The sequence below is a fragment of the Plecotus auritus genome (genome assembly GCF_963455305.1).
Source record: "Plecotus auritus genome assembly, chromosome: 8".
NCBI lineage: Eukaryota > Metazoa > Chordata > Mammalia > Chiroptera > Vespertilionidae > Plecotus > Plecotus auritus.
In genome coordinates this window covers 155,483,567-155,507,783 of record NC_137782.1, presented here as the reverse complement: position 1 = coordinate 155,507,783, position 24,217 = coordinate 155,483,567, and the positions used below count along the sequence as shown (strand labels likewise).

Genomic DNA, 24,217 nt, shown 5'->3' with positions numbered 1-24,217 from the left:
TAGCTGTTTCTGAAAGCATTCCTCCAAATACTAGGAATCAAAGTTGAGTTGGTGGTCTCAGTCATTAACTTCCACTTGATGTTGGCTAAGTCATCTCAGCTCCAGGCCTCACTTGCTTCAATTTTTAAATAAGGATATTGGATCTCTAAGGGTTCATCAGTTTTTACATTGTCTAGTTCATCATGAATAACTTTACATTTGCATAATTCTTTACAATGTGCAACTGTGAACTGTACCTTTCCATGCCACACCTAGACAGAACTGCTAAATGTCAGGCTGCCACGTTCCAGCAGGTCTCAGCAAAACTTTCCGATTGAGGAACTGTGATATCGTAGAACTTTTATGGGCTACAAATGCCTTAGGCCTCTGAAACTTCATCCAGGTGACACCCAAGATCACTAAAGTACTAATTTTCATCTCAATGTCCTCCCACTCACTACAATCACAGGGCTTGATACAGAAGGAAATACTGAACTTCTTTTATAATATTGTGATAACAGGAATAAGCACCTCCAAGGCAAGGCCATGATAAAGAGCAAACTATTTCACTGTGGCAAGTATGAGCTAAGATGAAAAACACTGATGACATTAAAAATAGTGTCCTCTAAGATAAATACATGCAAAAATAATACACTGTGGGCTATGTAAGGCATTTTTCTTTATTATTTTTCAGTTTATCTTAGTAATGCCAGAAAAATAACAGCCATTATTTTCACTTTAAATGCAAACCAAATACTGCTGCATATAGAGTACAAAGATTACCTACGAACATAGTTAGGTACAAAGGCCATATTAGATGTATAGACCACACTTTGTTTTTACATTAAAGTAAGACTGACAGAGCAATTTTTTGACAATTATTTTAGCAAATACTGTGCTACTAAACAAAGGCAAATACACGCATATATACATAAACATGTTTCAACTAAAGTTATACATGTCACTTTGACAAACAAAGGCTTCTTCTCTGGTATTTCACCAGATATTTGCACCCCAAAGTCCCCTGCCCTGATCCCGCCCCCAAATGCTGACTTGATCCGAAGAAAAAAATTAGAGATGTTCTTAATTAAAGGCACATTTGGCAGCTACTGAAAGTGGCATGCATCTGGCACAGGTGTGCGCTCCCTAAAGCCACACATGTGACTTCCATCATTATGCATCTTGTTTCTTTGAGTGGTAGTCCAATATGATCCACCTTTAGCTAACTTGCTTTATAATTTTGCAGCAATTGGCTACTTAATGCACTATTTTCATTAAAGGCAAAAGGGAAATTTACTCACAGTCGACAAAAAATGCACTTTACGGTGTCAAAAATGGAAAATAAGGCATGAAATTTACAAAACAAGTTACAAGTGCTTTCATTGTTTAGATTTATCATATAGATCTCATGCTTCTTAACTAGAGCTCAAAACATTGTATTGGCTCATGTATAAAGGATTATGAAATGACTTTAAAAGCTAGTAATGAGATGTTCAAAAGAAAATTATTGAATAAGTAAACTAAGTCATCATTTTCCCTTATAAATAATCTTACTGCATAATTCTTTCAGCCAAACTGATACTAGCCTTGTGATGTTTATTTTACTGGTAAAGATTAATATGCAACACAACAGGACCTGCACTTGTATAACAAACAATATAGGTTAAAAGAACAAGTTAATCTACCCATAGCAGCAGAACACCAAGAAATAAATGGTTAAATTTTTCATTCTAAATCTGGAGGGAAAAACGTTTTTTCTTAATATTATGTACACTAACAAATTGGGACACCCCTCCCTCCATTTCTCATTTTGTTGAGCCATTTAAAACTGAATTTAAGCTGTCATTAAAAGACAATGTAATACATGACTAAAGTAAGCTAAACTTGAGAATTAAGACAAGAGCATGATCATAGATACCAACTAACTTTTGGTTTGCTTAATTTTTGACTTGTGGGGAAAAAAAACATTAAGAATTTAGAACCACAATATAGCCTCCATTTAAAATAGCACTTGTTCACTAGACTGTTGTTGATTGTAGTGTAATTCACGTGGCATGCTCTTTGCTAAATTCAGATCCAGTAAAGCAAAACATTGAGTTGTTAGAGCACAGTAACTTGCTAAATACATAATTTGATACCTAACAACTTTTAAACAAACTTTTAGTGTTTGTACATTTCCTGATAGTTTGTACTCTTAAAATACATTGAAGACTGGGAAGAGTAAATAACCTTTGAATAAATTTAGAAACGTACTTATCTGTTCCTGCTTTTAAAAGTGCTTAGATATGTGAAAAGGCTCCCTTTCTGTTATATTAGTTATTAGCCGACTTAAATAAATCCAACCTGGAAACATTTTCATTGTGTGATCCAAAGATAATGAAACATCTAAGAACATTTCTATTTCTAAAAGATATGTTCCATATTTTGAAACCTGGTTTTGAAAAAGTCATGCTGCTTGACTGTCTTATAATGTCCTGGATTCAAAAGCAGAATTTTGTGGTGATGCATTTATCTTCTCAGCCACTTCTTGTCCCTAAGTACATTTTAGTTACAAACAATAAATTTGTCAGCTAGTTAATGTTGCAAAGGTGAAGGCAAGGATACAGTTTTCTCACCACCATTTAAGGGTATCCAACTGGAATTTTTCTAGTTACCACTGCAGAAAATATTTTTACCCAGATGTCACATTTCAAAATAAAAAAGTATCCCTCTCGCCACAATGCACACAAAGCCAATGCAGTGGTCTCCTAGAACCACCGGTTCTAGAATGGTTCCCCCCTTGCAAAGTATGACTAGAGCTCCAAATCTTGATTTTCTTTCCCCCTTTATACCATCAGGCAGGTTGAAAACCCTTATTGAAGGTGAACACACTGGCCAGATACTAAATGGGCTCCAATGTGATTCTTCTCAGGTTCTCATTTGGAGTGGGGATGGGGTAATTAAAAAGAGAAATGATCAATAAGACATAAAAAGGGAAATCCTAGGGACAATGAGGCTGGTCTAATAAAAAGTCATGGGAGATTCTGGAATGTGTATTATGATTAATTGTAGCAGCACTAGTAAGTAGGCTTAGATAAGTACCTATTGAATGGTCTTACGGACATGTGTATACAACAATGGATTTGAAATTAATTTCTTGGGAGACTTTTAAAAAGGCTACCTACCATTATAGGAATGGTGCAGATATTAAACAAAGATTCAACTCTAACAAATAAATAAGCAGATGCTAGGATGGATTGCTTAATGATGATGCAATCAACATTCTGGTCTTAAAGGACTTATATACTGTATTATTGTAATGTACATTTAATGCTCTAATACATGTCACAGGAAATTATTAAAGTATTGGGTTTTCACCATAATGCAGCACTTCTAAAATGTCTCTAATGGCATGGTTAACAGAATTGCTGACATGTTGCTTCATTTTTCAGACACATGCAGATACTGATGAACTGATGACTCTCTAAGGATGGAACACTGCACATTTCACAGACATTATAGTGGAGATTAAGAAAACTTTTTCTCTTCAGCAAGTTGCATGCATTTCAGTCACAGTATTTGTTAGACTCAGAAGATCAGTACATAGGCTTAATGAATAATCCATATTATCATTTTAACGATGTAGGTAGATGTTCTCTTATGAATAGTTCTGATAGAGCAAAGACCTCAAGCAAGGTAGAATGTTTAATATAAACTTTAACAAACTGTATACATGTGGCCTAGGAAATTAAAAAACCTGCAAAGTTCTGCTTAAAAGATACCCATCCTATTCTAACCAAATACTATCCTATATGCCAAACTGTAACTTCAGATCATTCTTTAAGATGAATACATACATCCAGAACTAGAAACCAAGGCATACCACAATGCGCGCTTTTATGCTTAGTGTTTGTGTGTGTGTTTCAACTGAAAGAAATAAGAATCAACCATTTTATCCACATAATAATTTAATATATGCCAGTCAACAAGGTATTTGTATCTTTATTCAATTAAATTAAAACAGACCTGCCAAGTTTATTATATAACATTCACTATATACACATGATTTAGGCAATGCAAGGTAATTCTAGATATGCTGATTACTCAACTATTAGTAAAACATGAATGGTGTCAGTGATGCCCAGCAAGTACTAAGTGCTTCTTTCACACTGGGTGACTGCATTTCCACAGTACGGTTAGAGGGACAGCTACGAGCCATGACGTGGATTACCAGTGAACTTTTGTGGGAGAAGGGGGGGAAATGACAACCTAGCATAGATTAACAGTCTCCTAAATGTAAATTGTATACTTGACAGTTACATTTTTTTTAAAAAAGTTCTTCTGTCATGTTAATGACACAAAAATTCTCGTTTGAAGGCAACACCATCACATTTTGTTTGTATAGGGAGGATGGGTGGGGATAGACTCTTAAAATTGGTATAATTATTCTTAAAAAAAAAAAAGTACCTCTTTGGTGAAGCCTTGGTACCCATTCAATTCATTCAATTCACTGTAATGATCTGTAAACAGGACTGTAGTACATGCTGGGCCTTGATTCCAACAAGGTCAGGCACCACAGCCTTTCCTCACAGTCCTTTGAATGATTTTAAAGAAAATATTCTAAAGTCGGACAAATAAAAGCAAAAGAAAACAAAGGGTTATATGAAGATCCCTGTTTAAAATTTTTTTTAAAAAAGTGCATAATATTTTGAATTATAAAAACTGTCATCATGTGGGCCTGCTGGACACGAGACTGTGTTTTTCCATCCCTTTAATGATAAAGATCACTTCACAAAAACAGGGCTCCAACCCAAGGGCTGGAAAAAGTCCCTTTAATTGGGTTTCAGGTGCAATCAGTTGTCCAATTCCTCTAGATCAGTCTTTCCATGTTCGAAACGAATACCATGTTCGTCTAGGACGGGTTAAAATTGTCTTATACTGCGTCTTGAAGTAGAGTCGTTAGTGTTTGGAGTTCTCATTTTAACTCCTCAGTGCTGGCACATTCAGTGCATCCATTGCCAGCAATGGATTTGGGGACAGGGAAATGTACATCCAGTACAGAGGAACTCAGGAAGAATGGGCATTCTCCAACAGCGGTGGTCCATCTCTGTGCATGGATGGGTGTGTGTGCTCCCTTTTGTAAGTTTTTGGAGGGAGTTTAGGGATATGCTGAGAAGTGCTTTGCCGTGGAGGAACAGGTGGCCCAGCAATGGAATGAAGGTCCACTTCTTGTGTCAATGGTGGTGATGGCAGATATCTCCTCGTGCCATGAGGAGAAGGTGTTTGAGGAGGTGGTGTAAAGGGGGAAGGGCTGTTTGGAAAGAAGGCATTGCTGTGATCACTTTTTTTGCCCAAAGGGGGAGGTTGGAGATGTAGTGGTGAGCTTGAGAAAACATCAGGTGTCCTCACAGGTTCTCGTGGTGGTAACAGAGGAGGGCTTTCAGGAGCGTCTGATAGGGAGGTCCGGTCTGATATTGAGTAGCGTGGTGAATAGGCTTTTGACGTGGGCTGCCTAGGAGGAATTGCTGGAGGGCTGTCCAAATGCTTAGACATAATCTAAGACAAATGAAAAAAAAACACACCAAAACATTTATTAGTAATTTCACATATGTAGTACCAAGAACATATTTAAAATTAAGTTGGGGTTTTCGAAACATGCTATTGGAAGAGCCCTAGGTATGGATCAGGTAGTTCTTCATATGTTTTAAATGGGAGGGTATGCCAATTCATGAAAAATTTTTTCTCAATGTTTTTACTTTAATTACTTTTCTCAAATTTTGTTGTTTGCTACTGCTTACCTATCAGTCTATCTAATATAAGATCTTTTCTTTTTTAACATAAGTTACCTGTTAATTTTACAATATTAACCCTACTATATTTATATTTCATGTTCTATAAAGAGTGTCTTGATTTATCCAGGTATTCTGCCATTTGGACACTTGGAGAACCACTGAATCAAGTTAAGAGCTGGCAAAGAAATAAGTTTAACTAAGTAGAAAAGTAGCTATTATGAGTCTTTAAAGTCTCTTCCAACTCAGAATCTGCATGAAAATCCCATTTAAGAGCATGTCAGATTCACTATTAAAAGGGTTCAGATAGGTAACATGCAGCACTTAAAATGTGCTTTTATATAAAGCTTCAGACCTCTTTCCTTCTTTCTTTCCCTCTCTGTATTTTTTAAGAACTGCTTGAGACTATATTAGTCTTACTTTATAGATTAAAATTGTTTTTTCCTTGTTAATTTAACCTATGACTTAGATTAACAAGGGTTTTGATAATATACCAAAAAACTACTTTCAGAATAAAAGAAATAAAATAGTAAATCTGTACTTAATCCTTGTTTAATCTCCATGTAGCCCAAATACTCCCAAGTGTTAATCTAATCCAGTAAGAACTAAACTACACATAGCAATTGAGGATAATGGAACTGCAACGATTCCAGTTTCCAGATCACACGGTTTCTACTTTACCTTAGATGGGGAAGATTCCACAGGGGCTGACTCTGGCCGTCTTCTTGGAGGAACAGGAGGGGGGACAGGCACTTCATCAGTGCCCTTCGTTAAGCTTATAGACGATACTGAAGCAGATCCTGTAGAATGTTAAAATTTTTAAAAAGGTCACAGAATTTTATTTCACCTATTAATCCTGAAAAGGCTTAGCTGGAAACTGCTTGTATTTATTAAAAGAAATGTACAGAAGTATCAAAAGCAGTTCAATAAACCAATACCTGATAGTATTCCTTTATTAAAGCAAACTGCTATAAAAGCATGCAGAAATATTTTTAGCAGAATTTTCAGAAAAAAAAAGTTGCCTAACATATTCTGTTATTTTGCATTTGAACAAAATAACATCCCTACTGTTAATTTATAACTGGAATTTTTTGATTTGGGTCTGTCAGACTGTCAGATTTCTGGGAAAGACAGCAAACTATTAAAAACCCTTGGAATGATTATTTTTGTTAAGCTTTTGTGATGGGTTCATTACACACACACCACGCCCCCTCCCCCCGACTTTGTTAACATAGAATTTTCCTACCCTTACTGGATAGTGCTTGGAATTAGTTTCTGATCTTAACCATTCTCCCCAACAATTCTCTCCAAGGATGCCAGGGAGAGAGAGAATCTAGTGTCTGTGGGAGGGGTCTCTCCTCATTTTGCTTAGACATAGGCTCTCCTTGGTGAGTAAGCAAGATCAGGTTCATCACACTCTAATCTACAAGTTTTAATTGTGATGGAGCTATTCAAGATGAGTGAAGCGGCCCTGATAATAAAAACAGAGATTACATTAGAAGCTACTGAACCTGATTTAAAAATAAGTTGATGAACTGGCACAAAAAAAAATAAGTAAAGCTTCTAATTGGAACCTAACTTACAGACATTTTGATGACAATGGCATAATATAGGCATGTAAATAATTACACTTTGAAAGATATAACTTATTAAGTTGTTAGCTACTTTATGAGCACTATAAAAAAGATATGAAAAAATACTTAAACAATCAAAATCATACAGGCAGGTTCTTTTTTCCTTTAAGCACTGACAGCATTTATTTTGTCAATTAAATGTTATAACGATATAGAATTTAAGAAGAGTACTTTATGTATTGATATTATTCAACCGAGTAACATTTTGATCACCTACCTTTTTTTTTCTTAAGAGACTATGTTATTTAGCTTATAATTAGTATTTCTTGTACATATTTTGAAATCATTTGTATGAAGGACAGCAAAAGATATTAGCTTATTAGTTTAAAATTGATGGAATAATTTGGTAAATTATTAGTTTACTTTAAAATGAAAAGCAAATATCTACAATGGAACTTTATTTTGCTTAATAGGGATGAATAGGCCATATAATTTAAGTAGTTACAATTATAAGATAGTTCTTCTAAAGTCAAATAACAGTTATTTGCAATCTGTGCTGTCACCAGGCTAAGTGTGTTTTGTGGTTTAGAAACTGCACATAGCTGCCAGCATTCCCATATGCGCATGCATGCTCTTGCTTTTTTATCAAGTTGAACATTAAATAATTGAAATTCTACAGTTGGAAAAGAGAAATGGTTAAATGTGGAAGCCATCCATATAATACTGTTCTTTTAAAAGAGAAAAAGGTTTTATGAAAGCATAAAAAGTATATAAGGTTAAGCAAATCATTTATGATCAAAAGATAGCACAAGTGAAGGCCTCACTTCTAAGATGTTGCAAGCAAGGTACCAACACTATCAGACTCAAAAAGAGTTTTAGCAGGAAAGGTTACACTTGGTTTAATTTTTAAAGCCAAAGCGAGAATTGAGTCTTAAACCAAATATACTAACTTGGGCCATGGGACAGTGTAACTTGGATAAAGACGGTATCGCTGCCTGTGAAAGGAAACAAGAAAAAGTAGTGTTGTTTTTTTCATTGATATATTTAACTCAATTGTAAAAATTTAGGATAAAAATGTTACTTTTGTCATTCTTGTTTAAAGAACGGTATAATAGTCTTTAGTAAAAGCTCATTACTACTTACTTTTGAGAAAAATAAAGAATTAAATTGAGTTAATATCATATTGGGAATTTTGAATATTCCTTTTAGATTCACTACTTGATGTCAATAATTAAATTAAAAGCATTCATAAGAAAACTAAAATATGCTATATTAGTTTAAGATTTAAAATAGGTATAAACCCAATTTGAGCAAAGAATTCAGCTGGACATATAGAAATATGTTATGTACTAAGATTTTGAAAACTCAAATTTGTGAAATAAGTAGTAAATAATGAATCTCTGTTATATAAATTATAAAATAAAAAGAAATTTCTTACTAATATTATTATATATAATACTAGAGGCCTGGTGCACAAAAATTCATGCACTTGGGCGGGTCCCTCAGCCTGGCCTGCACCCTCTCGCAGTCCAGGACCCCTCGGGAGATGTCCACCTGCTGGCTTAGGCCCGCTCCTCAGGGGATCAGGCCTAATCTAGTAGTCAGACATCCCTCTGGCAGCCCGGGAGCCCTCAGGGGATGTCCGACAGATGGCTTAGGCCCACTTCCTGGGGGGAGCGGGCCTAAGTTGCAGTTGGACATCCTTGGCGCTGCCGAAGAGGTGGGAGAGGCTCCCGCCACCACCGCTGCGCTCACAGCCATCAGCCTGACTTGTGGCAGAGCAGAGCTCCCCCTATGGGAGTGCACTGACCACCAGGGGGCAGCTCCTGCATTGAGTGTATGCCCCTAGTGGTCAGTGCGCATCATAGCAACCAGTTGTTCCCTGGTCGTTCTCCCGTTAGGGTCAATTTGCATATTACCCTTTTATTATATAGGATACCTTTGAAAATGTTCTTGGGGCATATATTCTCATCATAAAATAACTACAGCTTTGGGTATTACCAAACAAACTTGAAAGTGATATAGCTTTTTCTCTTCTATATTTTTGAGGACTTTAAAAAAATCAATAAACATTTGTTGTTTAGATACATTTTATACAGGCAACTCACTGATAAATTTACAATTTCTAATTTCATCAGTGTTAATTCTTTTAAGAAAAGAATTGAAAATCATAAAAGCTAAGGCCCCAAAAGCAGTAAAGTAGAAAAGAACTGAGACAAAAGGCTAATCTATACTGATTTTAAATCAATATAGTTGTTTAGTTTGGACCATTGCTTTTTCTAGTTTTTTTGGTCAGAACACGGATAATTTTACGTTCCAGGTTGAGTTGGCTACACTATTAATTTGATTACTTCTAAGACCACTTCTAGATACAGTGGTCTTATTCCCCAGAAAGCCCCAATTTCAAATAATCAAACATCATCTCCTTTCCATCTGTACTGATATTTATTTGGAGGCCATGGTTACTAAAGGGTAGTAATCTAGCTAATTCTAATAAGGTATCTCTCAGAAGATTAAAATTCATTTTTATACTTTGATATTAAATGAAGCTGTTGCTCTGTCAGTGATTCTCTTCTCTACTTATTAGGCACCTATGACATACAGGGGTTAAGGGAGTATCTGCTCTAGTGTTTTCCTGCTTCTGTATTTTACACTTAGAAAGGAAATAACTATGCCTCCTGGAGATAAGCCTCAAGAACATGGTAGCATACTTAGAACAACATAGAAATAAAATAAAAACACAAAGCTCATGTCAGCTACAAACTGCAGGCTTTTAGAAAAAATGATTACACCTATGCATACACACTTGTGCACACAGACGTGGACTTGGCTTTGATCATATTCATATATAGCACAGGCTTAGATCCATACATTTGGTTAATTTGGGGCACTTTACTAATCTGTCACTTTAAATTAATTGCTTGATCTCACTGCCTGGAAAATGCTATTAAAAAAACCTCATAATTATACATGTTCTAATCAAGAAATAGATACTGGAAATTCTTGTCAGCTGGGTATGAAACACATTTGTTGATAATGACTTAGGAATGAAATGTAATTAATTTTAAAACATAGTATTAATTTGTTCAGTACAAATCCCAAACAACAGAACAGTGGTTCCCAATCTTGGTTACACATTAGAACCCTCAGGGAATTATAGTATACCGCCATGGTTGAAACCACTGTTGAGATACTCTCTAATTTATAAATGACTCATTCTTGAAATAGAAATAAGCATTTCCTATAGAAAAAAATTATATGAACAAGGATAACTTCTTAAATTCACAAAAGCCTATTAAGTGCAAATGTATTTCAGATTAGAAACTAACTACATACAACAATCTTCTATGAAGAAAATCTGTGCATTCCATGAAATGCTTGGACTACACCTTTTCTTACCAAAACTTCCCTGATAAGGAATGGAGCTAAAGCTCCTGTGTAGCACAAAGATCGGTCAGACCTTCGGCTCCCTTTTATGGCTAAGCAGCCTTCAACAGGAAGGTACAAGAGCACTGCATCCTCTTCTCCTCCTTGCTACAGCAGCAGAAACAGAGCAGAGAGCTGGTGGTCTTTCCCCTGTCCCAGCCACTGTCGTCATCACCTCAGAGGTGGACCTCGCCAGGGCAAAGTGCGGAGCAGGGCTCTGAATGGGAGGGTGTATGTAGCAGCACTAAATAGGCGGCCAGTTTCCTTTCCTCTGTCTTCACAAAGCTTTCCATGGCCATTCTTGCCCATTCTGTAATTTTTGTGTAAATTCTACAGCATTTATGCCTTCACTACTCAATAGCATTTTGCCAAGCACTTACACATACATCTTCTCTGGTAAAACTTGCAATCTCACTGAGAAATGAAAAATAATCATAGTGCAAAGAAAACCATAACATTTAACAATAGTTAAGCATTTAACTATGATTGTCTTTGTACTATGATTATTTTTTTCTCTCTCAGAAGATGTGTGTTTGGCAAGGAATGAGATATACAACAGATACTGGCTGAATAAATTAATTACTGGTTTTAAAGTAAATTATTTTGGAAAAGAGTGATAAGCAGCAAAAAAGTACTATTATAACTAATCAAAATTCTAGTCAAACTTTGCCTTTTGAAAAACGTAAGCACTGGAACTTTCTGCCTCTTTGTACTGAGTGGAATATGTTCAATGACATAAGAAGGCAGACACAGCAGCTCTTGGCTGCCAGGCCATGGGGAAACAAAGAAGTAGGTATTCACTCTGATGGCGACACAGTAGCAAGTTGGTGTTCTGGTGAACCCCTCCCCACCCAGTACTAGCAGATCTGTTGAGCAGAAGTAGGATCTAGAGCAGATGAGGACCTTTAATACACATATGCCACTGGTAAATTTTAAGTAAGGGACAGAGCATACAGATGGTTTTATATTATGCTGGTTTATTTTATTTCAAAATCAGTTATTTTAAATTTTATTGAGAGCAAAGGGAATAGTAATAGGGTTATCTTTATCACAAAGAAAGAAATTGAGAAAACCCTCAGGCTAAGATTACAAAACATAACTCCTGGAACAACAGTTTCTCCTCGTGTGTGGCTATTTAAGTTAATATGGACCCACTGCCACCTATGACAAAAGCACTGATCCAGAGCACTGCATTCCAAACCATTCCTCTTCACTGTTTTACTAACCATTCAGGGACTTAGTACTAATAGGAAGGAAATGTGCTTATCTCCTGTTTTTACACCTTTTCCATTTTTAGCTACTTCTTAAACTAAGAGAAGTAAAATTTGTAATTAATGTCTTTCATATGATTTCAATAATTTATTTATGTGGGAATCTTTATAATATAGACGTTAGCCATCTGCCCTAGGGAAAAAGCCCTGCAAACGGTTAAAATGGGTCAGAATAAATAATGATTTTAGGTCAGGTATACTGCAAATAGAGTTGGTTTTATTTTATTACTTAATTTAGGTGGTTTGTGAGTTGGGGAAAATTAAAGGGATTTTTTTAATCTGGTGTTTATTTGAACATATCATCAAAAATATCTGAGAGCTTACTATGTGAATAACATGACTCCATAATCCTCAGTTGCCAAATAAAGCCAAGATGCTATACTTCTCAAAACAAATCCACTTTAGGTGGTATGAAGACAAGACAAACTGCCTGGTAACTATAAATACATGGATAACACAGGAATAAGTATATAGAATTCTGGATCAAATAAAGAACTATATACCTCCAAAGAATAATTTTAAGTTAATTTTTGTTAAAAAGTTAGATACTCTGAGTTGGAAGAAACCTTAAATCCAGTTTGATCCCCAGAAGGCTCAGTAAAAGTATTTTACCTAAAATCAGAAAGCACACTAGCAGACTGGAATGACAAACCAGATTCCTAACTGCTGGGTCAGTGCTTCTCAACCTCCTCCCCCATAATAATGTCATGCTGCCTCTGAGTATTGGGTTTTATTTTGTCAAGTAGTAGGGTAGAATTGGATCTGCACAATGAGCTCATCAGCCAATGGGAGAAACATATGGAAGTGGTTGTGGAGGTTAAAGGTGATTTGATTCAAGTGTTAATTTAATAATGAACAAGTGAAAAAAGGTTGTGTGTTCTTAGAGCTTTAAAAGTCTGAAACTTGTTAAATAATTAATAGGAGTAGGGGGATCTATTTATAACAGGTGGCTCCCTCTAAAGGGCTACACCTGAGCTATACAGTTTGGTAGCCACTAGCCCAGCCGTGGGCAAACTACGGCCCTCGGGCCGGATTCGGCCCGTTCGGCTGTTCTATCCGGCCCACGGAGCCGAAAGAGCGGAGGGTTCTCTAGCTCTCCCCTCCGCTCCTTTACTTTGAATTTATATTAGTTCACACAAACACTCCATCCATGCTTTTGTTCCGGCCCTCTGGTCCAGTTTAAGAACCCATTGTGGCCCTCGAGTCAAAATGTTTGCCCACCCCTGCACTAGCCACATGTGCTTATTAAGCATTTGAATGTGGCTAGTCCAAACTGAGATGTGCTGTAAGTATAAATGCATCCTGGATTTTGAAGATTTAAAACAAAAAGAAAATGTAAAATATCTTAATAAATTTTTATGTTGAATTCATGTTGAAATGACAATATTTTATAAATAGTGTGTTAAGTAAAATATATTAAAATTAATCACCTAATTCTTTTTGCTTTTTTAAATGTGAATTTAGAACATTCGAAGTTACACATGTGGCTCACATTAAGTTTTAATATTAAACTGTATTAACTTAAATAGCCAGACAAGTGGAGAAACTGTTGCTCCAGGAATTAGGCTTTGTAATCTTAGCCTGAGGGTTTTCTCAATTTCTTTCTTTGTGATAAAGATAGTACTGATCTAAAATAAGAAAGGGATGAGGAATAGCATGCAGCCTGTGAGATCTGTGTGACTGGGCTTGAAAGCATATGCAGTGTACTAGCAGGCACTATGTGCGATCTGTTGGATGGTATAGACTGAGAAAGGTTGAGGAGGAGCTTGAATTTGATACACTGTGACATTAAAAACTTCAGAGTCTGGTGGGAAGGGAATGATCACTGAGTAGTATTCAAATATAGTAATTTCGGAGACAGCATTTAAAGCCCGGGACTAGGCAGTGGGGGCTTGCCTGGGGTGGGAATGGCTGAGGGGGAGGGGTCAATTGGGAAAAAAGAAGACAAATGTAAAACTTTACACAATTTTAAAAAAAAAGAAAAAATTTGTGATGCAGATGGGGATATTTTAATAAAAAGTTGAAATTGCCAAAAAAAAAAAAAAGTAGTCCAGGACTAACAATCCTTGCAAGTTTTAAGAGTTAGTTTTGTTTCCTCAGGATAGGACATATGCATTTTAAGTTCACCAACAGAAAACAAGTGCTCAAATGAAGGTGAAATTAGCAATTTCATCACCAGGTATTTCGGTAAAATATAATAAATTTAAGGAGGACTGTTCCAACCAATTTTTTAAAAATTATAGGTTGCTGGAGTTTAGAATTTGTTTTCTATTTTTATAGTATCTTTTGAAATGGTGTTCGATTTGTCTACAAATTTACAAAAAATTATACAGATCCTTTTTTACCTCTAGCACATATAATACTAACAATTACTTTAAAGCACTTAAAGTTTTAGCACCTACTTGAGTGAAAAGGGCTTGAATGATCAGAATCAAATACGCTGCAAACATCTGTGGTACTAGAGGCACCAGAAGCAGGAGGAGGTGTTAACGGTGTTCTTGGAGAATTTGGTGCAGACGCTGTACTTTCTGTTTCACTTTCAGGGATCCTACTATAACTAATTTTCCTGGGCTCCTGCTGCAGAGGTGTGGGATGTCTCATGGTACCAGGCCTTGGGTTTGATGGACGAACACCAGGAGATTTTAGGGGATAGTTATATTTTTTTGGCTGTAGACGTAAAAAACAAACAAAACCCATAATATTTACAACATCGTAACAGAAAGTTAGCTTTTTCTATATATGTCTGGTAAAATTCAACTAATATGTAGGAAAACCATATACCATCAATAAAGAATTTATACAATGATTCAAATTAAACTGTTCAAACTAAAGCATTAATATCCCATTTCCATAAAGCTTTGGCTATCTAAATTATTAGGGAATTAACTTCTTTAAATAATTGAGTCTTAGTCCTATAAATACCAGAGTATTTGTTATTTTTGGATGAAAATCTTTCTAAGATATGCTGTATATTTCTCTCACTTTTTGAACAGACTATGTTGAACTGGTTTAACCTTCCTGGAAAAACCAGGATCATTATTATGAACTACTAGAGGCCTGGTGCATGGATTTGTGCACCGGTGGGGTCCCTCGCTTGGCCTTCAGGGATCAGGCCAAAACCGGCTCTCCAACATACCTGAGGGGTCCCAGATTGCAAGAGGGCACAGGTCAGACCAATGGACCGCCACTGGTGCATGAATCCGTGTACCAGGTCTCTAGTATGTATATAAGATCTTTCGTTAATCTGTTCCCACCCTCCCCTCTCCAGTCTGTTCCATGTTTCCATGCCTGTGATTTCTGCTCCTGCGTTGAGCACCTGCCCCCTGGTGGTCAGTGCGCATCATAGCTACTGGTCGGCCGGTCTCTTAGGCTTTTATATATATAGATGATGTCTATGCTGTAATGCAGTGATGCCATCAGGAGCACTTGAACTATTTTCAAATGCATTAAACTGCCTGAGTTTTCATTTGTATTTATGTTAGTTTTATGGAGCTTTCATACAGAGTGATCATTTCTCAGTGATATCAGAGTGCCTAATTGGAGCAGACTACATAACTATTTCCAATTTGCTGTGGTTAATCCACCTTTTAAAAAAACTGTGTTAGGCCTTGAGATATATTCATGTGAGGTAACTACATAAATTTTAATTCACAGACATTTTGAGATTTATCTTAGTTACTTAGAAGCCATTTATGTTTACTTCATGATTCTTGACTCTCTGAATGTAAGAGAAATTACATTCAGTCAATGAGGTGGTGATACTGTACATAAATTTGGCCAGGCACTGACAAGTAATAAAAAACAATGGAAACTTTATTTTCCCCACAAAATTATCTTTAGCCACACCTCATAAGTTATTATTATTTTTAAAAGTCATAAGTACATTTACTTATTATAAGTGAATTAATATAAATTATTCAATTTTCCTGCTCTTAAAATAAATCTTGAGCCCTAGCCAGTGTGGCTAAGTTGGTTGGGCACTGAGGGATTGTGCACCAAGGGGTTGCCAGTTTGATTCCCGGTTGGAGCGCATGCCTGGCGTGCAGGAGGCAGCCAAACTATGTTTCACTCTCACATCCATGTTTCTCTCTACTTCTCCCCTTCCTTTCTCTCTAAAAATCAATAAACTATTCTTTAAAAAAGTTTTTTTTAATCTTGAATAATTTTTTATTTAAAAAAATAAAAACTTTCATATTTGCCTAATTTCATCTATCATATCAGGATTTCTTCTGGTTAATACTAATTCTCATTTATTTTGAACTAAGTGGGATATTCCTGAGCATATTTATTAGGCACTTATTCATTACTTTTATCCATCACATAAGCACTTCATCCTGAACTCCTTTATAGAAAATTAATCTGTATAACATATATGGTAGTGATGGCATCACCAAATAGAGATGACAACTGAAAAAATATATAAATGTAAAAGAAATATAAATATGAATGCTTACAAATCTTGGGAGAGGCTTAGGGTTTCGTGGTTCTATTTCTAGGGATTTGTTGAAAAGATAATCTGTAAATTCTTTTTCCATACTATTTCCCATTGGATTCAAGTTTTCAAAGAACCTCTAAAATAAATGCAAAGAAACAATTATTAACATTAAATATTTTAAATTGAGTTTCAAATTCATGAAAATAATTTAAGAAAACATTTAACATAAGAATATTTTAATTATTTAAGTTTTCTTTTTCTTTTTCACCTCTATAAAATAAACCTCCCTTTCATCAGGCAGTTTATAAACTGAATCAGAAAAATGTATCCTCAAATAATCCAACTTACTTTGATATCTGACTCTACTCGTAAACAATAAGGCTGATTTTGGTACTGCTGGATCTCTCCTGTTATTTCTGCTACTTTCCTCCTTTTGCTGAAGTTTATAAGCTCTTTTCCATGCCTTTTTAGGACCTCAGGATTGCCTTCTTCTGTTTTCAAGATATTAGTTAGATAAATTCCTAAAAGATATAATGAGATTACTTTAAGGATAAAGAAGAACACTAGTTTTCTTTCTTTCTTAGTAAGTGCTGTGATTTTACACTGTACCACCTCAATCACCAAGATCAAAGAATCAGGCACAGATTTCCATTCTATGAAAAACAAGCTAAGTAAATATCAAGAGAAGATTTTGATGAGTATCAAATTCTTCTGTGACAAAATGAAGTTTTATAAATACCCAAGGAAAAAAGAGACCAAGTTTAAGAAAATTAATACATTTTTCAGTAGGAATAACCAATTTTCCATACCTGCCAAACCATATATTATTTGATATGTCATGGTTTTATAAAAGGAACTTTAAGAATAACCCATCACTAATAACACGGAAAAAGGGGGAAATGTTAAGTTCAGAGAATCATATTTTTTGCTTACTCAGCTCTTAAGGCCTCACCAGAGGTTGTTAGGATTTGTAATTCAGAGGGAGTATTATTTGGATAGGTTCACTCATGGACATGTGGAAGGATCTGCAAGTCTATCAAGCACAGGAATGCATATAATTTATGTACATTCTGGTCTTCAGTATTTCTAGAATTAGTGACAACCTAATAATTGAGCTCCTGTCTCCTCATCAATACAGGCTGTGAACTGGATAAGGAGAATGAACCAAGTAACAGGCACTGTAGTTCTACACACAGCTCTGTTGCCATGAGCACTTTAGTTCCTCTCTGGTTCTAGCATAAAGGTTCTGGAGCCAACTCTGCTGCTTTCTACTGTGATCCTGTGCAAGTTAATTAGCTTCTCTGTGCCTTGTGTTTTTTTTTATAATCTATAAAATGAGGATAACAGGGTTATTGTGAGAAACAAATGCATATATAAGGCTTAGAATAGGGCCTAACCAAAGTAAATGCTTAATTAGCTATGGTTCTTATTGCTGAAGCTATTGCTGCTATTGACCTATTCTCTTATGCTCTGTCTTTCCTCTAAAGTACTGACTGTGATGCTTTGGTGGGGGGTGGGGAGGAGAAGAGAGTGTGAATATCTGAATTCATTCACTCAGTACACATGTACTAAGTCTCTGCTATGTGCCAAGCACTGCATTAGATACTGCAGATCCAAAGATGAACAAGACACACAGTCCATGACCTCAAGGAATTCAGAGTTTTGAATGTGGGCTCCTACAGTACAATCTGATAAGTGCTATATCAATAGTAATACGTTAGATGCTATGACAGCAGAAAGGAGGTGTACCTAACTCTGCCTTGAGCTGGTAGAAGTAGAAAAAGCATCACAGATGAGGTGAGGCTTAAAATAAATTTCAAAACATGAATAGAAATTTAGTAAGTAGAATAAGATGGAAGGGCATTTTAAGCAAAGCAGCAATGTGTACAACGGCACTGGTTTGTGATGAAGTTTGGAAGGTATACTCAGAGATGGCATATTGTTTGTATGGATAGAGACCACAGGGATCTGATGTGTGGGGAGGAGAAGGAGTGGCAGTATATGAGAGCAGACATAGGCAAGGGATTAGGAATTCTAATTCCTTCTCTATCACTTCAGGCTTTGCACTGGATGAGGAAAACAAACAAAATAACAGGCACTTCTGTTCTGATCAAATGCTTTTGTGGTAGAAGCATACTTTTCAATACTGGAATTTTTGACCACATTCTTGAAAAGATTAGATGACTCGAAATCAATAGTAAATAGTCAGCAATAATGCAACATTATAGACATCAATGCATGTTTGATTTCAGAAAGTATCCAGTTTTGTGGTTGAATGACTGAATGGGTGGTGGTGTAATAATGACTGGCACTGGAAACATGGAAGATAATAAGTTATGAGATGTTGTGTCAAAAGTATATTTGAATGAAGTTGCGAAAATGCTTATAAGTGGCATTTTGATAAAGCTCAGGATTAAATTTGAAAATTATTTTATAACAAATCAATGGCCAGTTAAAGGAGAACAGATGATCAAAAGAGGTGGTGTCCAAACTTTGTTGATTGTTTACTACATCAGTAAAAATGTTTAAGCATGCATTCGCAATATATATAAACATAATTTTCGAATAAAAATATAGAACAAATATACTGTTAAAGCTTAATTTTTTCAATAGAACATTTTATATACCCTGTGGATACAGTTGTTTTAGGGAGAGAAAAACAGAGCATTATGACATAAATAATGAAGAAGGGTAAGGTTTCACCTTTTTGCTCATGAGTTTCCCAGCCTTACAGGAAATAATAGTTGCTCAAAGTTCTAGGTTCCCATAACACTTTGTTCACACTTTGATTTATACATCTCTACAATTCAGTATTATATCTATTACATGGTACTGCAATTTATTTTTCTGCTCTTTCAAGGGGGCTTATCGAGAGTAAGGCTATTTTTATTTGCCTCTCTAGTCTAACACCCAGCCCAGGGCCTGGCACATCACATGGAAGCATCCAACAAATGTTTCTGAATGCATGAAAGGATGCAAGAGATATTGAGTCATTTCTAAAATGGTAGAAAAGCAAGAGTGGAGATGAAGCAAGCAGACAAAAAACAGACAGAGGACACAGAATTAGAGCTGTATAAAAGGAAAGAGCAAAGCCAGTGCTACAGGCTTGAATGATGGTGCAGAGAGGCGAGATTTGGTTGAGGGAGGAATCAACATCCTTTTACCTTAGAATAAATGTTAGCATATATATTTTCTACCAAGAGTAAAACATTTTAGTGTATGGAGAAAAACTGGGATATAGACCATAGTATGCCATAGCCTTGGAAGGAGAAATAGCCTTTTATTCTTTATTATTTATTTATTTTACTTTTATTCTTTAAATGGTGTAGTGCCAGCAAAAGACATGAATAAAAATTCTGGTAAGAGGAAGAGGAAGTAAGAGTCTTAGATACTACCGTTGACCCTCCCATACAGGAGGAAAAACAGTATACAGAATTAAGGATAAGAATCTGGAAGGAGTATAAGTGAGATAGAATTAAGACTAGACGGAATGAAGAAGCAGCAATAACATATGGCACTACCTACTGGGTCAGAACCATTAAAAGTGGCCTGGCTAACTTCAGGGGCTGATAACATTCAGTTTTGGTATAGCAAACCTCTTCCTAATACAGCAGAATTGAACAGGGATAGTTCAGATAAACTGCCTTAAAAGAGCAGAGGCTCAACAATCAGGAAGACAAGCAGAAATCGGTAGAAAGGTTGGCAGGTAGGCTGTCTGTGTCTTTCAACTACCTACACATGTCTGTATTCACTCACTAAATCATACACAATGAGTTATACTCTAACTACACGTCTGAAATGTCCTGTCTTCACAGGACATGTTATGAAGAATAGTTATTTAATCTGAAAGAGAGTACTTTGGAGAGTTCAGTTTTTGTGAATAAATGCCCACCAATCAGGTACTGGGATAGCAGGGGCCAAATCATGAGTCCAGTGAACAGGACCTGAGGTTTCTTTTCACGTCTGTGTACCAGAGGCTGTAGGGTATGATGAGTAGCATGACTCTGAGCCCAGTAAGTACTATGCATTTTTCACTTTTTCTAAGCACCTGACACAGTGCCGGACACTTAGTAAGTAATCAAAAAATATTTGTTGACAGATTGAATGAAATGAACAACAGACCTACCCAAGTCTTTCCCCAGGCTCCCTTGAATGAACTGGCACTATAGTCAACACACATGCATATATTTTAATATTTTACCAGAAAGGGAAAATAAATGAACTCAATAGTTTTATCAACAATTCAGGAGGGCAAAGTACTCAGGAAAACAATAATGATAAAAAAATAATATATGACATAAAAAAACAAAATCAGAAAGAATAATTAAGTTTAAGATTTTATCTTTTTGGAGATATATAAAATATACAGATATAGATGAGGAAATGGCTAGGAGAAAATATACCACATGCTAAAAAGACTAAACACCAGACATATAATAAAGATCATAATTTTTGTAAGTATTCAGAGGGAGAATCACCAGAACACATATACAGGCAGAGAAAAGAAAGCAGTGTAAAAAAGAGAGCATTATATCAAATGGCTGTCCAAAAGGGAAATAAAAGGGGAATGTATAGATCAGGCTTGATCTTAAAAAGTTCTAATAGAGAACGATTCTAAGGTGATTCAGGTGCTAAATATAGGGTGTCCCAAAAAAATGTATATACACACTTTGAATAATTATAAAGGCAGTGTTTATTAAAATATGTTTCTTTTTCAAAATTGAGCTATCAGCTATTAAAGTGTGTATACATTTTTTGGGACGCACTGTATTTGTTAAATAAGTATTTTCTGCTGATATATTTACACATGTAAACTCAGTCATTTAATGAAATAAGTGTCTTGTTTTACCCAGAAATGCAATAAAAATTCAAGAAGAAATGCTCACCAAAGAAAGGCACACATGGTGGATTAATAGACCTGAGTTTTGCCAAATATTTCTTATAATGATCTTCACTTAATTCATGAGCTTCTTCTAAAATTTTCTTTTGGCGACTTGGTATTTGCTACAATAAAAAAATACATATTTAGGGAGCATAAGTTTACAAAAGGAATCAAAGGTTTTTCCAAAAAAATTTCAGGCTAAGAGTAAAGCCCAAACACAACTGTAACAGTTTGATTTAAAGAGCAATAATACTGGATCAAAGAGACTATCTTCATTGGCCCTTGTGCAAACTTAAAGGGGTGTGTGTGTGTGTGTGTGTGTGTGTGTGTGTGTGTGAAGTCTGATTTCTCTCACCATTCCTCACACAATTATGTGAGCATAATTGTACATTACATTACAAATTAAGTGCTGAAAGCATTTTCTTCTAACTGTGAATTCATTTTAATGAGAATGCCTAACTTAAAAAGAATAACCAAGTCAATTAAAAATTTAGATAATTCCATCTTTTAAACTGTTACCGAAAGACAGGTGAGGTACTTAAAAAATGAAAGATCATAATTGTTAAAATCCTGATTCGTAGAACAGGAAATGTAGTAGTTCATTAAAATAAAACATCTATGCAAACCTACCTCAAATGTGTGGTCTAGCCTGTAAACAGGTGATGAGTTCATAGCACTGACAACCTCAAGGACACCATTGAAGTTGTTCAGCTCTTGAAAGACTTGCAGAATCTCAATTATTCGACTCACCACAGCTACTCTTTCTTCTAAGTTTTCAGTTTCTACAATACATCTGGGAATCAAAGACAGAAATTAATTAAAAAATGTGGAGTTTTCCCAACAAAGATATGGGTTAAAGAATTTAGTAAACAATATAATGTAGAGTATGGAGAGGCTATCAGTGTAACTGTAGAGATTATATATTCAGAATGATAGTTGAATAGTAGGAGACTGGCAGATAAAGCAGTGCCTTGATAGGCAGGCATGCTGCTCTTTACTCTCTTCCAGACCGATACCATCAACCAGTCAATCATTTTCCTGCGTATTTGGTGCATCCTCTCTCAGCATTAGAATTAACTGATGAGTCACATGCCGGTTTAGGGGATGTGGGTGTGTGCTAGGGGAATTTATTATAGAGTGCAAGAATTCTGTGCCCCCTATTCTTCATCTAATTGCAAGATTTTAGTGATTAATTTCTTCCTTTGATATACAGAAATATTTAGCTACATTTCTAGGAACAGCTCTTTACATAAGCACTATAAGGTAAAAAGTCAGTGGAAGTATTTTACCACAATCAAGAATAGAATTTTTTGCCCTTGCTTGTTTGGTTCAGTAGTTAGAGAGTTGGCCCAGGGATGTAGGCTCTATTCCTATCAAAGGCACGTACTTCAGTTGCAGGCTTGCTCCCCACCGGGGTCGGAGCACTCGCGGGAGGCAACCAATTGATGTGTGTCTTTCACATCAATGTCTCTCTCTCCATCTCTCCTCCTCCCTTCCACTCTCTCTAAAAAAAAAAAAAAAAAAAAAAAAGGAAAATATATTCAGATGAGGATTAACAACAACAAAAAAAGTAAAATTTTAAAAATTACATGGGGAAAAAGTCAATGAAAATAAAAGCACTTAAATATCAAAAATCCTTGGAAAGTATATATATATATTCTGGTAAATATCTAAAAGGAAGTGTACTATACTAAAAAAAAAAATTCCTCAGTGAACATTTACTCTCCATTTCTAATATTTGAGAGAATTTACTTACTAATTATTTATCAGTAAAGAAAAAGACATTTTAAACTTGGTTTTCAATAATGTAGTATTAAATACCTTATGATCCAAGAAAAAATAGAACACATAAATGGGAAAAATAAATATAAATCAATATTAAACATTTTTTAAAATGTAAAATTGCAGATTACATCATACTCTGATGAGGCTGGTCTGACACTAAGAAAAACAAATTGCAAAACTACCACAATTTGCCTTATTATCAAATTAAACTTAACATATGTATGTGTTTAAAGCATTAGCTAGCCCAGCCAGTGTTTCTCAGTGGTTGAGCATCGACCTATAAGGAGGAGGTCATGGTTCAGTTTCCGGTGGAGTAGATGCCCAGGTTGTGGGCTCGATGTCCAGGTTGTGGGATCAATCCCCAGTAGGGGATTGGCAGCTGATCAATATTTCTCTCTCACCACTGATGTTTATATCTCTCCCTCTCCTTTCCTCTCTGAAAGCAATAAAAAATGTATATATATATATATTTAAAAAACATTAGTTAGATCTCTACAAATATATCATACTAAAGGCCCAATGCACAAAATTCGTGCAAGGGGCTCGGTCCTCGCAGCCCCAGCTTCATCCAGAAGGTCGTCCAGAAGGACGTCTGGATGGTCATTCGGGTATCTGGTCTAATTAGCATATTACGCATTTATTATTATAGATTCTGGGTAACTAGTTAGTTAGACATTTAAAAATGTTATAAGTATAATGTATTTACATCTTTCATTTAACTATTTCAGTTGATATTAACTAGGCATACAAACTGAGACCATCTGTGCAGCTTTTGTAAAAACCAGGTAAGTCTGGAGTGATTTATTCATAGGGGACCCCAATTCTAATGCACATCTATGGCTAAAAACCACTGTGGGAAATGAACAAGAATCTTTCACATTGAAAAGGTAGATATTGGAACCCTTGTACACGGCTGATGGTAGGAATGCAAAATGGTGTAGGCAGGAAAAACAGTATGGAGGTTCCTCAAAACATTAAAAATAGAACTACCATATGATTCAGCAATCTTACTTCTAGGAATTTATCCAAAAGTATTGAAATCAGGATCTTGAAGATATATTAGCACTCTTATGTTCACTGCAATGCTATTCAGAAGA

General features: G+C 35.6%; 1 protein-coding gene across 2 annotated transcripts in view; it reads right to left on the bottom strand.

The window, feature by feature from the left end:
* Positions 1–644: 644 nt before the first annotated feature.
* SOS1 (SOS Ras/Rac guanine nucleotide exchange factor 1) overlaps positions 645–24,217 on the bottom strand; it is a 120,842-nt gene continuing 97,269 nt past the window's right edge. Inside the window, exons 16-23 of one of the 2 annotated variants that reach the window (XM_080683092.1) lie at positions 21,966–22,128; positions 21,340–21,457; positions 16,802–16,974; positions 16,473–16,589; positions 14,421–14,685; positions 8,272–8,316; positions 6,429–6,547; positions 3,652–5,514 (exon numbers count right to left, since the gene is read on the bottom strand). In XM_080683092.1, the coding sequence (XP_080539218.1) occupies positions 5,026–5,514; positions 6,429–6,547; positions 8,272–8,316; positions 14,421–14,685; positions 16,473–16,589; positions 16,802–16,974; positions 21,340–21,457; positions 21,966–22,128 (1,489 nt within the window). In that variant the 3' untranslated portion in view covers positions 3,652–5,025. Of the gene's footprint in view, positions 5,515–6,428; positions 6,548–8,271; positions 8,317–14,420; positions 14,686–16,472; positions 16,590–16,801; positions 16,975–21,339; positions 21,458–21,965; positions 22,129–24,217 lie in introns of both variants that reach the window. The other variant, XM_080683093.1, reaches the window with a different exon arrangement.